This window comes from Prionailurus bengalensis, chromosome C1 (genome assembly GCF_016509475.1).
Source record: "Prionailurus bengalensis isolate Pbe53 chromosome C1, Fcat_Pben_1.1_paternal_pri, whole genome shotgun sequence".
Taxonomy (NCBI): domain Eukaryota; kingdom Metazoa; phylum Chordata; class Mammalia; order Carnivora; family Felidae; genus Prionailurus; species Prionailurus bengalensis.
The window spans coordinates 92,666,983-92,683,027 of record NC_057345.1 but is presented as its reverse complement, the minus strand read 5'-3'; the positions used below and the strand labels follow the sequence as shown (position 1 = coordinate 92,683,027).

Here is a 16,045-nt window from a genome sequence, read left to right as displayed (position 1 = left end):
TTCTTTCTGTAGCTAAAAAGGATTCACAACACTTGACAAAAGGCTGGTCTTTCATTCTAACTTAGACCAAGAAGAGAAAAGTTGTTCTGGATCCATTAAGAAAGAAAGCTGTAGTTTTTGGTTTTGTAAATTTGTAATTACTGTTAACTTTAATTTCCTGTGAAGTGGTACTGTACTTCATTTAGTGTGGATAGTCTATTTATAATTATATGCTCAAATTAGTTCATTGTACTTTTTTTTTGAATAAAAAAAGTTTGAAATATTTTTATTCTCTTCTAGTAATCTACTGTACTAAAATATTTACTTGAAAAATTTTGCAGCTTTTGCATTTGTTTTTCTTTTTTAAGTTAAATCCTGAAGTTAGTTAACATATAGTATAATAATAATTTCAGGAATAGAATTTAGTGATTCGTCACTGACATGTAACACTCAGTGCCCATCCTGACAAGTGCCCTCCTTAATGCCCATCACTCATTTAGCCCATCCACCACCCAACATCCTGCAAGCAACCCTCAGTTTGTTCTCTGTATTTAAGAGTCTCTTATGGCTTGTCTCCCGCTCTGTTTTTATCTTATTTTTGCTTCCCTTCCCCTATGTTCATCTGTTTTGTTTCTTAAATTCCACATATGTGTGAAATAATATATTTGTCTTACTCTAATTTCGCTTAGCATAATACCCTCTGGTTCCATCCACATTGTTGAAAATGGCAACATTTCATTCTTTTTGATCACTGAGTAATATTCCATTGTAGATATATACCACATCTTCTTTATCCATTCATCAGTCGATGGACATTTGGGTTCTTTCCATACTTTGGCTATTGTCGATAGTGCTGCTATAAACATTGGGACACACGTGCCCCTTCAAATCAGCACTCCTGTATCTTTTGGATGAATACCTAGTAGTGCAATTGCTGGGTCATAGGGTAGTTCTATTTTTAATTTTTTGATAAAGCTCCTTACTGTTTTGCAGAGTGGCTGTACCAGTTTGTATTCTCACCAGCAGTGCAAAAGAGATCCTCTTTCTCCACATCCTCGCCGACATCTGTCATTGCCTGAGTTACTAATTTTAGTCATTCTGACCGGTATGAGGTATCTCATTGTGGTTTTGACTTGTATTTCCCTAATGATGATTGATGTTGAGCATCTTTTCATGTGTCTGTTAGTCATCTGGATGTCTTCTTTGGAAAAGTGTCTATTCATGTCTTTTGCCCATTTCTTCACTGGATTATTTGTTTTTTGGGTGTTGAGTTTGATAAGTTCTTTATAGATTTTGGATACCAATCCTTTATCTTATATGTCATTTGCAAATATCTTCTCCTATTCTGTTGGCTGTTTTTAGTTTTGCTGATTGTTTCTTTCACTGTGCAGAAACTTTTTATTTTGATGAGGTGCCAATAGTTCGTTTTTGCTTTTGTTTCCTTTGCCTTCAGAGACATGTTGAATAAGAAGTTGCTGCATCTGAGGTCAAAGAAGTTTTTGCCTGCTTTTTCTTCTAGGATTTTGATGGCTTCCTGTCTTAACGTTTAGGTCTTTCATCCATTTTGAGTTTATTTTTGTGTATGGTGTAAGAAAGTGGTCCAGGTTCATTCTTCTGCATGTTGCTGTCCAGTTTTCCCAACACCATTTGCTAAAGAGACTGTCTTTATTCCATTGGATATTCTTTTCTGCTTTGTCAAAGATTAGTTAGCCATACATTTGTGGGTTTATTTCTGGGTTCTCTGTTCTGTTCCATTGATTTGTGTTTTTGTTTTTGTGCCAGTACTGTACTGTCTTGATGATTACAGCTTTGTAATACATCTTGAAGTCTGGCATTTTGATGCCTTCAGGTTTGCATTTCTTTTCATCATTGCTTTGGCTATTCGGGGTCTTTTCTGGTTCCATACACATTTTAGGATTGTTTGTTCTAGCTCTGTGAAGAATGCTGGTGTTATTTTGATTTGAATATGTAGATTGCCTTGGGTAGTGTCGACATTTTAACAATATTTGTTCTTCCAATCCAGGAGCATGGAAAATTTTCCATTTTTTTGTTTCTTCTTCAGTTTCTTTCATAAGCTTTGTATAGTTTTCAGTGTATATATATTTCACCTCTTTGGTTAGGTTTATTCCTAGGTATTTTATGGTTTTGGTGCAATTGTAAAAGGGATCAATTCCTTGATTTCTCTTTCTGTGCTTCATTATTGGTGTATAGAAACGCAACCAATTTCTGTACTTTGATTTTGTACCCTGAGACTTTGCTGAATTCATGTATCAGTTCTAGCAAATTTTTTGGTGGAGTCTTTTGGGTTTTCCACATAGAGTATCATGTCATCTGCGAAGAGCGAAAGTTTGACTTCCTCCTTGCCAATTTAGATGCCTTTTATTTCTTTGTGTTGTCTGATTGCTAAGGCTAGGACTTTCAACACTATGTTGAATAACAGTGGTGAGAGTGAACATCCTTGTCGTGTTCCTGGCCTTAAGGGGAAAGCTCTTGGTTTTTCCCCATTGAGGATGCCATTAGCAGTGGGTCTTTCATATATGGCTTTTATGATCTTGAGGTATGTTCCTTCTATCCCTACTTTTTTGAGGTTTTGTTTTTGTTTTTGTTTTTGTTTTTACCAAGAAAGGATGCTGTATTTTGTCAAATGCTTTTTCAGCATCTATTGAGAGGATCATGTGGTTCTTGTCCTTTCTTTTATTAATGTGATTTGCAGATATTGAACCAGCCCTGCAGCCCAGGAATAAATCCCACTTGATCGTGGTTAATAATTCTTTTAATGTATTGTTGGATCTGTTTGTCTAGTAGTATCTTGTTGAGGATTTTTGCATCCATGTTCATCAGGGAAATTGGTTTGTAGTTCTCCTTTTAAGCGGGGTCTTTGTCTGGTTTTGGAATCAAGGTAGTGCTGGCCGCATAGAATGAGTTTGGAAGCTTTCCTTCCATTTCTTTTTTCTGGAACAGCTTCAAAAGAATAGGTGTTAACTCTTCTTTAAATGTTTGGTAAAATTCTGCTGGAAAGCCATCCGGCCCTGGACTCTTGTTTGTTGGGAGATTTTTGATTACTGATTTAATTTCCTCACTGATTATGGCTCTGTTAAATTTTTCTATTTCTTCCTATTGCAGTTTTTTGTAGTTTATATGTTTTTAGGAATTTGTCTATTTCTTCTAGATTGCCCGATTTGTTGGCATATAATTGCTGATAATATTCTCTTATTATTGTTCATACTTCTGCAGTGTTGGTTGTGATCTCTCCTCTTTCATTTGTGATTTTATTATTTGGGTCCTTTCCTTTTCCTTTTTGATCAGTCTAGATAGGATTTTATCTATTTTGTTAACTCTTTCAAAGAATCAGCTCATGGTTTCATTGATCTGTTCTACTCTGTTTTTTTTTTTTTTTCCTCAAAATCATTGATTTCTGCTCGAATCTTTATTATTTCCCTTCTTCTGTTGGTTTTGGGCTTTATTTACTGTTCTTTTTCCAGTCCTTTGAGGTATAAGGTTAGGTTGTATATTTGAGACCTTTCTTCCTTCTTTAGGAAGGCCTGGATTGCTATATACTTCCCTCTCATGACCGCCTTTGCTGTATCCCAGATGATTTGGACTGTCCTGTTTTCATTTTCATTGACTTCCATGTATTTTTAAATTTCCTCTTTAATTACTTGGTTAACCCATTCATTCTTTAATAAGATGTTCTTTAATCTCCAAGTATTCATGGTTTTTCCAAATCTTTCCTTGTGGTTGATTTTGAATTTCATCTCTCTTTTTCTCAGCTTCCTCTTTTTCCATAACTTTATCTTCTAGTTCACCTATTCTCTCCTCTGCCTCTTCAAGCTGAGCTGTGGTGGTTTCCATTTTGTTATGCATTTCGTTTAAAGCGTTTTTCAGCTCCTCGTGACTGTTCCTTAGTCCCTTGATCTCTGTAGCAAGAGATTCTCTGCTGTCCTGTATACTGTTTTCAAGCCCAGAGATTAATTTTATGACTATTATTCTAAATTCACTTTCTGTTATATTATTTAAATCCTTTTTGATCAGCTTATTAGCTGTTGTTATTTCCTGGAGATTCTTCTGAGGGGAATTCTTCCGCTTGGTCATTTTGGATAGTCCCTGGCGTGGTGAGGACCTGCAGGGCACTTCCCCTGTGCTGTGGTGTATAACTGGAGTTGGTGGGCGGGGCCGCAGTCAGACCTGATGTCTACCCCCAGCCCACCGCTGGGGCCACAGTCAGACTGGTGTGTGCCTTCTCTTCCCTTCTCCTAGGGGCAGGATTCACTGTGGGGTGGTGTGGCTCGTCTGGGCTACTTGCACCCTGCCAAGCTTGTGATGCTGGGGATCTGGCGTATTAGCTGGGGTGGGTAGGCAAGGTGCACGGGGTCAGGAGGGGCAGGCTTAGATAGCTTCTCCTTAGGTGATCCACTTCAGGAGGGGCCCTGTGGCAGCGGGAGGGAGTCAGATCCGCTGCCGGAGGTTTGGCTCCGCAGAAGCACAGAGTTGGGTGTTTGCGTGGAGCGAGCAAGTTCCCTGGCAGGAACCGGTTCTCTGGGATTTTGGCTGGGGGATGGGCGGGGGAGATGGCGCTGGCGAGCGCCTTTGTTCCCCACCAAACTGAGCTCTGTTGTCAGGGGGCTCAGCAGCTCTCCCTCCCTTTGTCCTCCAGCCTTCCCGCTTTCAGAGCAGAGCTGTTAACTTATGACCTCCCAGACGCTAAGTCGCGCTTGTTGTGGGAACACAGTCCGTCAGGCCCCTCCGCTTTTGCAAGCCAGACTCGGGGGCTCTGCTTGGCCGGCGAGCCGCCCCTCCGCCCCGGCTCCCTCCCGCCAGTCCGTGGAGCGCGCACCGCCTCACCGCCCTTCCTACCCTCTTCCGTGGGCCTCTCGTCTGCATTTGGCTCCGGCGACTCCGTTCTGCTAATCCTCTGGCGGTTTTCTGGGTTATTTAGGCAGGTGTAGATGGAATCTAAGTGATCAGCAGGACGTGCGGTGAGCCCAGCGTCCTCCTAAGCCGCCATCTTCCTAGATCTCTTGATTTTGAATTTCATAGTGATTTTGAATTTCAGTGGTCTGAAAATATGGATGGTATGATCTCGATCTTTTTGAATTTGTTGAGGGCTGATTTGTGACCTGGTATATGATCTATTCTGGGGAATGTTCCATGTGCACTCAAGAAGAATGTGTATTCTGCTGCTTTAGGATGAGATGCTCTGAATATATCTATTAAGTGCATCCAGTCCAGTGTGTCATTCATAGCCATTGTTTTCTTGTTGCTTTTCTGCTTACATGATCTGTCCATTGCTGTAATTGGGGGTGTTGAAGTCCCCTACTATTATGGTATTATTAGCAATGAGTTTCTTTATGTGTGATTAGTTGATTTATATATTTGGGTTCTTCCATGTTGGTAGCATAAATATTTATAATTATTAGATCTTCTTGTTGGATAGACCCTTTAATTATGATATAATGCCCTTCTTCATCTCTTGTTACAGTCTTTATTTTTAAAATCCAGTTTGATATTAAGTATGGCTTCTCCAGCTTTCTTTTGATAACCATTAGCATTATAGATGGCTCTCCATCCCCTCACTTTCAGTCTGCAGGTGTCTTTAGGTCTAAAATGAGTCTCTTGTAAGCACTTATAGATGGTTCTTGTTTTCTTGTCCATTATGATACCCTATGTCTTTGGAGCATTTAGTCCACTGGACTAATGGAGCATTTAGTCCATTGACATTTAGAGTGAGTACTGAAAGATATGAACTTAGTGCCATTGTGTTGCCTGTAGAGTTGGTGTTTCTGCTGATGTTCTTTGGTCCTTTTGGTCTTTGTTGCTTCTGTTTTTTGTTTGTTTGTTTTGTTTTGTTTTGTCTTTTTTCCACTCAAAGAGTTTGACTTAAAATTTCTTGCAGGGCTGGTTTAGTGGTCATGAACTCTTTTAGTTTTTGTTTGTCTGGGAAACTCTTTGTCTCTCCTTCTAATTTTGAATGACAACCTTGCTGGATAAAGAATTTTTGGCTGCATATTTTTCTGAGTCAGCACATTGAATATATCCTTCCACTCCTTTCTGGCCTGTCAAGTTTCTGTGGTTAGGTCTGCTGTGAACCTGATCTGTCTTCTCTTGTAGGTTAAGGACTTTTTTTTCCCCCCTTGCTGCTTTCATAATTCTTTCCTGTCTGTGGATTTTGTGAATTTGACTATGATATGCCTTGGTGATGGTCAGTTCTTGTTGAATCTAATGAGAGTTCTCTGTGCTTCTTGGATTTTGATGTCTGTGTCCTTCCCCAATTAGGAAAGTTTTCCACTATAATTTGCTCACATAAACCTTCTGCGCCTTTTCTCTGTCTTCATCTTCTGGGACTCCTATGATTTGGATGTTATTCCTTTTTAATAAGTCACTGAATTCTCTAAGTCTTGTATCATGATCTTTTGCTTTTGTTTTCCTCTTTTTTTTCTGCTTCATTAATCTCCATAATTTTATCTTCTATATCGATTATTCACTGTTCTGCTTCATCCATCTTTGGTGTAATGTCATCCATTCGAGATTGTATCTTGATTATAACATTTTTAATTTCCTCCTGACTAGTTTTTATTTTTTTTCTCCACAGAAAGGAATTCTCTGGTGTCTTCTATGCTTTTTTCAACCCCAGCTAGTATTCTTATTATCCTGGTTCTAAGCTCTAGTTCAGACGAAACTTCAGACTCTATGCTCCACTGTTTATAGAATCCTAGTGGTATTGAAACCCTCTCCTTTCTCCCCATCAATGGTTTGGGTGAAAAGATTTCTTGTTCAGTCCCCTGTGAGTGTTTACACTCTTTCTCTTTCTCTCCAGCTACTTTCAAGGGGTGTGCTTTTCTTGTGCAATCCGGATGCACCACACTCTTCCCCTTTCTCTCTCTCTCTCTCTGTCCTCTTCCCACGAAAATGGCTCCCTACCCTCTGTAGCCCTTCTGACCCCAGCTCACCTCTTCATGCCACGTTCCTGCCGAGTTCTGTAGCTCAAGTTATGTAGATTGTTGTGTTAGTCCCCATATCAGTTTCCTAGTTGTTCAAAACGGTTTGGTGCTGACCTAGCTGCGTTTCAGGGAGGAGACAAGTTCAGGGTCTCCATGATGCTCCACCATCTTCTGTGGACTTTGGCTTAGTATACTTTCTAAGGAATGAAGTTGATGTTAACTATAAACTAACACATGATTCTTCTCCAAGAGAAACCTTTTGGAGTGATCTATTTTTAATTGAAGGTGCATGGGGATCTTTCCATTTAACAGGGTATTGACATAGGAGACAGTTTAACTATTCCGGATGAGTTCACTGAAGAAGAAAAGAAGTCCGGACAGTGGTGGAGGCAGCTTTTGGCAGGAGGTATTGCTGGTGCCGTCTCTCGAACAAGCACTGCCCCTTTGGATCGTCTGAAAGTCATGATGCAGGTGAACTTTATGATCTTGTGTCTAAGTTTCTCCTACATATTCTGAAACAGTGAGAAATGTGCTGGTTTGAAAAAGAAGTTTTAAAATTTCTTAGTAATATTCTTTCATACCTTAAAAAAGAAAGTATGAAAGCTCTATTTTGTTGCTATTAATCCTGAATTCAGTTCATGTAAGTATTTCAGTGTTCTGTAAAACCTTAAATTGTTATGTGATGAACTTTTAGTCTTTGGCATTCTATGACTTTTCAAATGTTTAATGAGAAAAAAAATCTCTAGGCCATTATTGTAGGATTGTCCTTAAATTATTTATATTTTCCTTCTGTTTTGTGTGGAATGTTTCTAAGTTTTAGAATCTGGGAACAGGGCTGTGATTTTTAAAATCATTCTAAAGATAAGGTTAGTAGAAAAGACCTGGATTTATAGACTGACTTTGCTATTTACCTGCAATGTGGCTTTGGCTGATCAGAGTGGAAAGAAGGAGAAAGGAAAGGAATTGATATTTATTTGGTGCTCATTATGGTAACCCATTTAATCTTCATAGCAAGTGGGTATTATATTCTCATATTATCTCTGGAGAACCTGAGGCTCAGAGAAGTAAATAATTTTTCCTTTATAGGAAATTAGCCAAGGAATGGAGTATCTTTGGCTATAGAGCTGTGGTTCTCACACTGCATGGAACCCCTGAGGTCTCATTTTCCTTCATCTGGGAGTGGGATTAAGAATATCTAACAAGGCTAGTTGTAAGAATTAAATGATTTAAAGTATGTGCAAATGCCTGATAAACTGGAAAACCCTACTGGAATATAGTAGTTGCTTAAAAATGAGTTTTTACAAGTTGTGTTGTCATACCTTTGGTCAACATTTTTTATACTTGTCATTAGATTTAGGTATAAAAACAGTTCTGACAATATTTTTAACAGCATCCATTCAGAATGTTCCTAAATCCCAAGATATATTTAGGGGTAAAAATAGTGCATTAAAGAAGAATAAGAAGGAGTTGGTGTTTGTGTTTTTCTTTAGGAATGATAGTAAATTGACTTTGAGAGAGCTTGAATAAGCATTCATCTTTTCCTTTCTCATATTTTATTGTGAAGTTCATTTAGAATAAAATGGATATCTCTGGACTTTATTTCCTGCAAGTTCTGTGGGGTAGGTGGGTGGGGTTTTTCAAAATTACCTTCAGGTTCAATAATTCAGGAAGGCTCACAGAATATACTAGAAGCTTTAATACTCATGGATGTGGTTTATTACAAGGAAAGATACAGATTCAAATCAGCCAAGGAAAAAAGCATATAAGGACAAGTCTGGGAAAGCACCAAATGCAGAGTTTTTGTTTTCTTCTCCCTGTAGAGTTGCCATGTGTTATGTTCCAGCACTGATGTATGACAATATGCACAGTGTTGCAAACCAACCAAGAAAGTTCGCCTGAGTCTTTGATGTCCAGAGTTTTTATCGTGGATCGATCATATATTGCCCACGTGGCTGACCTTTATTCTTCAGCCCTTCACATATTGTTTTTCTGTTTTTTACAGTAGCCACTCATTCAGTAGCCACTCATACCATAACCAAAATGATCAGAAGAAGAGCTGATTTCTATAACTGGTTTTGGCTTATTAGATTTTGTCATTTTTATACAGCGGCAGTTATAAGGTCTAGTGTATTTAAATAGTGATCACACCTGTGGTATAAACCAAGTATTCACTGGGTGAGGCAAGTGGTACATGTTGCCATGAATTTATTGCCTAGAGAGACTTTGAGATAAGCCATAGAAGGTATTTTAAGTTTTGGTGGGAGGCTGTGTGCATTCCATTGTCTATGGCTCTGATATACAAAATATAAAATTGTTTTCAGACCCTTTTATATTTCATGGTGGTATTGCTTATGGGGGGCGGAGAGATAGTATATTACTTGCAGTGTATTTTTAAAAGTCTCTTAAACTGAACTTGTTCACATTCCAAGGGCAGTTCTGTAGTCTAATACATACTTTGGTTCATGTTATCTTATTGTTGTCTGTAATAATTTTAATTTTGATCATGTCCTGTCTGCCTGCTTTCCCACACTGAGGGTACTGATTTTTCTTAGTTTTAGATTTGCAATCAGCCTCTACAATGTGGTAATAATTCTTCCCATCATTATATATTTTATGAGCTTTCTATATTCTATATTCTAGTTTTATTTTTTCTAGATTCTATTTTTAAACATATCTTCTTGCAGTAATAAATAGTGTTGAAATAAAGAGGGTGGTTTGTATGGTTACCTTAGAAATAGTAACAGTAACATGCCGCCAGTATTTTGTATCACTCTGCTTTAATTTTTAGGTCCACGGTTCAAAATCAGGCAAAATGAACATATATGATGGCTTTCGACAGATGGTGAAGGAAGGAGGTATCCGCTCCCTTTGGAGAGGAAATGGTACAAATGTCCTTAAAATTGCTCCTGAGACAGCTGTTAAGTTCTGGTCATATGAACAGGTAATTGTTATCACCCGTGGAATTTATTAACAAAGAGGAGTTAATAAACTGATTCAATAGCAGTGAACATACAGTGCTTTTTGGGTTCTTGTTGTAATGCATAATAATTTTCCACATCTACTCCAGGAGGAATTTCTCTTATAGGAGATTAGACTAGATAAACTCAAATTCCTTATGACTAAACTCTAGGATTTTTTTTTAATGTTTATTTTATTTTTAAGAGAAAGAACGTGAGCAGGGGAGGGGCAGAGACAGAGAGGGAGACATAGAATCCCAAGCAGGCTCCAGGCTCCAAGCTGTCAGCACAGAGCCTGATGTGGGGCTTGAACCCATGAACTGTGAGATCATGATCTGAGCTGAAGTCGGACACTTAACTGACTGAGCCACCCAGGCGTCCCTAAACTCTAGGATTCTTAATTTCATATGATTTATTTTTAAAAAGACGTTTATTATTATTATTTGTTTTATTTTAGAGAGAGAACACATGAACTGGGGAGAGGGCCAGAGGGGGAGAGAGAGAGAATCCTAAGCTCGATCTCACGACCTTGGGATTGTAACCTGAGCTGAAATTAAGAGTCAGATGCTCAATTTGCTGAGCCACCAAGGTGCCCCTAAAAAAAAAAAAAAAAGACTTTCTTTCTTTTCTTTTTTCTTTTCTTTTCTTTCTTTCTTTTCTTTCCTTCTTTCTTTCTTTATATTTTTAAATTTTTATTTAAATCCAAATTAGTTAGCATATAGTATAATAATGGTTTCAGGAGTAGCATTTAGCGATTCATCACTTACATACAACACCCAGTCCTCATTCCAACAAGTGCCCTCCTTAATGCCCATCACCCATTTAGCCCATCCCTCTACCCACCTCCCCTCCAGAAAATCTCAGTTTGTTCTCTGTATTTAAGAGTCTCTTATGGTTTGCCTCCTTCTCTGTTTTTATCTTATTTTTCCTTCCCTTCCCCTATGTTCATCTGTTGTGTTTCTTACATTCCACATATGAGTGAAATCAAGTATTTACCTTTCTCTGACTGACTTATTTCGCTTAGCATAATACATTCTACTTCCATCTACCTTGTTGCAAATGGCAATATTTCATTCTTTTTTCTTCTGTTTCTCTCTTTTTAAAAAATTTTATTTATTTATTTTTAAATTTACATCCAAGTTAGCATATAGTGCAATAATGATTTCAAGAGTAGAATCCAGTGATTCATCCCCTTCGTATAACACCCGGTGCTCTTTCCAACAAGTGTCCTCCTTAATGCCCCTTACCCATTTAGCCCTCCCCCAACCCACAACCCCTCCAGCAACCCTCAGTTTTTTCTCTGTATTTAAGAGTCTCTCATGTTTTGTCCCCCTCCCTGTTTTTATATTATTTTTGCTTCCCTTCCCTTATGTTCATCTGTTTTGTATCTTAAATCCCACATATGAGTGAAGTCATATGATACTTATCTTTCTCTGACTAATTTCGCTTAGCATAATACCTAGTTCCATCTACGTTGTTACAAATGGCAAGATTCCATTCTTTTTGATTGTCGAGTAATACTCCATTGGAGGATAGAGCAGAAGAATGAACCTGGACCACTTTCTTATACCATACACAAAAATAAATTCAAAATAGATGAAAGACCTAAATGTAAACCATCAAAATCCTAGAAGAAAAAATAGAAAACGACCTCTTTGACCTCAGCTGCAGCAACTTCTTACTCAACATGTCTCCAGAGACAAGGGAAACAAAAGCACAAATGAACTATTGGGACCTCATCAAGATAAAAAGTTTCTGCACAGTGAAGGAAACAATCAGCAAAACTAAAAGGCAACTAACAGAATTGGAGAAGATACCTGTAAATGACATATCAGATAAAGGGTTTGTATCCAAAATCTAAAGAACTTTTCAAATTGAACACCCAAAAAATAATCCAGGGAAGAAATGGGAAAAAGACACAAATAGACACTTTTCCAAAGAAGACATCCAGATAGCTAACATACATGAAAAGATGCTCAACATCACTGATGATGAGTGAAATACAAATCAAAACCACAATGAGATACCCCCTCACACCTGTCAGAATGGCTACAATGAACAACTGAGGTAATGACAGATGTTGGTGAGGATGCAGAGAAAGAAACACCCTTTTGCACTGCTGGTGGGAATGCAAACTGATGCAGCCACTCTGGAAAACAGTATGGATGTTCCTCAAAAAACTAAAAATAGAACTACCCTATGAGCCAGCAATTGCACTACAAGGTTATCTATCCAAGGGATATAGGTGTGCTGTTTTTTTTTTCTCAATATATGAAATTTATTGTCAAATGGTTTCCATACAACACCCAGTGCTCATCCCAAAAGGTGCCCTCCTCAATACCCATCATCCACCCTCCTCTCCCTCCCACCCCCCATCAACCCTCAGTTTGTTCTCAGTTTTTAAGAGTCTCCTATGCTTTGGCTCTCTCCCACTCTAACCTCTTTTTTTTTTTTTTCCTTCCCCTCCTTCATGGGTTTCTGTTAAGTTTCTCAGGATCCACATAAGAGTGAAACCATATGATATCTGTCTTTCTCTGTATGGCTTATTTCACTTAGCATCACACTCTCCAGTTCCATCCACGTTGCTACAAAGGGCCATATTTTGTTCTTTCTCATTGCCATGTAGTTAGGTGTGCTGTTTTGAAGGGGCACATGTACCCTAATGTTTATAGCAGCACATACCCCAATGTTTATAGAAGTATGGAAAGAGCCCAAATATTCATTGACAGATGAATGGATAAAAAAGATGTGGTATATATACACAGTGGAGTATTATTCAGTGATCAAAAAGAATTCTGTACTCTTTCCTTAGTAGCTCTTAAAAGAAATGTAGAATTTTTGCTTATTCATTATTCTTAATTTTTTTAAGAAGTTTATTTATGAGAGAGAAAGAGACAGCGTGTGAGTGGGGGAGGGGCAGACAGGGAGGGAGCCACAGAACCTGAAGCAGGCTCCAGACTCCAAGCTGTGAGCACAGAGGCCAATGCGGGGCTCAAACTCACGAACAGTGAGATCATGACCAGAGCCAAAATCAGACCCTTAACTGACTGAGTCACCCAGGTGCCCCTTGTTTATTCATTTGAATTCAGAGCAGAAGCTGCCTGTTAACGTATGTTTTATCAAAGTATCCCAATCTAAGATCTGGGAGGAAAACTTTTAAGTTGTGTATTGACATTGTCATAAAGTGGAGTTGAGTTAGAATGAAAGCTCCATGAGGGCAGGGTTTTGGCTTCTTCTCTATGGACTCTAGCACTTGGAGCCTGGCCTGTGAGAAGTGGTCAATAAGTGTTTGTAAATGAGTGCCTTATAGTGGTGAACATCCTTCAGGACTTTACTCAGGAGTTATTTCCTCCAGGAAACCTTCTTCACTGTTACAGTTCCTTTGTTTCCCTCTATTAGAATTATCACACTAAATTCTGATTATCTCAGTGCTTCTCTCTCTCTCCTTAATGAGACTGTGAGCTTCCTTAGGCGATATCTGTTTGCAGGTTTATATTCCCAGTACTCTGCCCAGTGAAAGTGAGTCCTTACTGATGAGTGAAAGCACAGAGCTCCCAGAGCTGGAATTTGAGCCCAAGCCTGCCTGCATCTCAAGTCCACTAGGGTGAAGGGAAAATGTGTATTTCAAGCAGAAGCAGAAATGCAGGCACAGGGGAACATCATTCACTTAGGAAATTGAAGGTGGTTCATTTGACTCCAGTGCAGTGGAGTGTGTTTCTGGGAAGATAATGATGAAAGCAGGCTGGACAGGTAGGCAGAAGCCAAATGTAACAGGAATTTTGATTTTATCCTGAATAGGGTGAGGGACTATTGGACATTTTATATAGAGAAGTGAAATGAGTATATCTGCATTTAAGAAAGACCAACCCGGAAAAAATGGAGGATGTATTAGAGGCAAGTGAGGTCAGACTGGAGGCAGGGAGACTAATATTTAAGGAAATATTTCTATAATTCAGGTAAGAAATGATGATCACCAGTGCAGGGTGGTGGCTGGAGAAATTGGAGAAGGAAATGAACTGAAAAATATTTTGGAAATAGAATCAGCACAACTTGCTGACTGAGTAGATATCGAAGTGAGAAAGAAAGAGGAATCAGAGATGATACTCTGGTTCCTAATTTGAACAACTAAAATACATAGAGAATACAATAAGAGGAATAGATTTTCGGGTAAAGTGACATGTTCCATTTTGGACAAGCTGAATTTGTGACATCTCTGCAACACGAGCAGGTAGTTGTCCAGTGGGACTTTTGATCTCTGATGGAGAGGTTATTTTTGAGTTGCAGCCATTGAAATGGATTGCTGAGGAAGGCTTATAGAATGGAAGAATTCTGGGAATCTGCCAGGGAGAAGTAAAAGGAACCCGTTGCAGAAAAGACTGAGAAGGAATAGCCAGAGGGACAGGAGGAAATGCAGAGAGTGATGGCCTAGAAGTCAGGATTAACAGGGTTTTGTGAAGGGTCAAGTGCTATAGGCTGGTAAATACAATAAGGAAAGGGTCTTTTAGGATTTATCAACACACAGACAGGAGAACTTGGCATAAATGTTCCAGTGAAGTAAAAAGATGAGAAACCATTCTGGGGGCGCCTGGGTGGCGCAGTCGGTTAAGCGTCCGACTTCAGCCAGGTCACGATCTCGCGGTCCGGGAGTTCGAGCCTCGCGTCAGGCTCTGGGCTGATGGCCCGGAGCCTGGAGCCTGTTTCCGATTCTGTGTCTCCCTCTCTCTCTGTCCCTCCCCCATTCATGCTCTGTCTCTCTCTGTCCCAAAAATAAATAAATAAACGTTGGAGAAACCATTCTGAAACGACTGTAAACCAGAGGATGATAATAATTGTACAGTTTAGACACATTTTTGGGAAGTTGGACTTGAGTGAAAGGAAGGAGAAGATATGAGGGAGAGTGATAGAAAGATGGTGGACAGAGGGAGGGTTTTGATATGTTTTATTTTAATGTGCCCATTGCTGAAGCAAGCATGTCAACACAAAGAACGAAGTTAAAAGTATAGGTGGGAGAGGCTGGTAAACACAGCAGGTGTTCACAGGAAGTGGGGATGGGGGTGGAAGGGCTGGGGAGACATAGGTGCTATCCAGATGCCCTGGGAAGGATTGGCTTTGATGGTATGGGGGACTCTTCTTATGTCACTTTTGGAAGAAAGAAGATATATGTGGATGTGGATAATTTTGCAGAGAATGGGCAGGAATACCCTTGCCTGGTAGCCTCTGTTCTTCCTTGAGTTCCCAAGAAAGGACAGTCGCTATGAATGAAGGAGGAAGTGGTATTGGAAGCTGGAGGAGGATGGAAACGATTGAAATAGGTGTTGTAACACATGGAAAAGGACAGACAAAAGGATTTTAGGGTGGCTTTGAGGGCTCAGTTAGTCTCCTGCTTCTCTCTGTTGATTTATTCCACTTCTCCCTCCAGGGTCGGTGGTTAATAATTACCTTTGTAGACTCTCCTTACCTTTCTAAAACAAGGAGTCTGATTTTCCTGGTTTATGACCACAGTCTTTTTGGGCACAGCTTTTCTTTCCAAGTTGTAAGAAGTAAAGAGTAATAGTGGTCACATTTGCTGAACATTCGCCATGTCCGCAACACTCTGCTGTATTATATTATTTAATACTTTTAGCAACCTTGTGAGATAGGTTATTATCATAGATGAGGAAACATGCTCATGAACTTGCTCAGGGCCACATGTTTCTGGAGTTCCAGCCCCAGGTCTGCCTGTATCTGGAGCCTGTGATATTATCATCCTGGTCTGTGGACATTTTGGATGCATCGGGGTCAGATTTTACCCTTGGCCAGATTGGCTGTGTTGGTTGCTTTAGTACCAGTGGGCCAGATGGGCTCTGGGGTTGATGTGGTAGAGTAATTATATGTATTACCTACAGAAATCTTTCTAAGTTGTTTTGTTAATATTTGTCACTTATTTTATTTATACTGGTGAAAATAAACTCATCTTAAAAAAGAAAAACTATGCGAAAAACATCTAAAAATTGTAAACACTTCATCAACCCTGTATGAGTGCTATGAATTGTGGTTTAGCAAAGGAACAACTGGGTCCTGTCTGTGGAACATCTGTGTTCTGTGGAAATCTAACTTGAAAACCGCTGTCCAGTAAACTGAATGTATTAGCAGTTTGAACCTTGCTTTTTTCTGTGAGGTATTAACGCACTG

The 16,045-nt window shown here is 39.2% G+C and overlaps 1 protein-coding gene across 1 annotated transcript in view; it reads left to right on the top strand.

The window, feature by feature from the left end:
• Nucleotides 1–16,045, top strand: part of SLC25A24 (solute carrier family 25 member 24) — a 54,821-nt gene that overhangs the window by 26,243 nt on the left and 12,533 nt on the right. The window contains exons 5-6 of the mRNA XM_043575718.1: nt 7,230–7,388; nt 9,706–9,858. Coding sequence (XP_043431653.1) covers nt 7,230–7,388; nt 9,706–9,858 — 312 coding nt within the window. The remainder of the gene's footprint in view (nt 1–7,229; nt 7,389–9,705; nt 9,859–16,045) is intronic.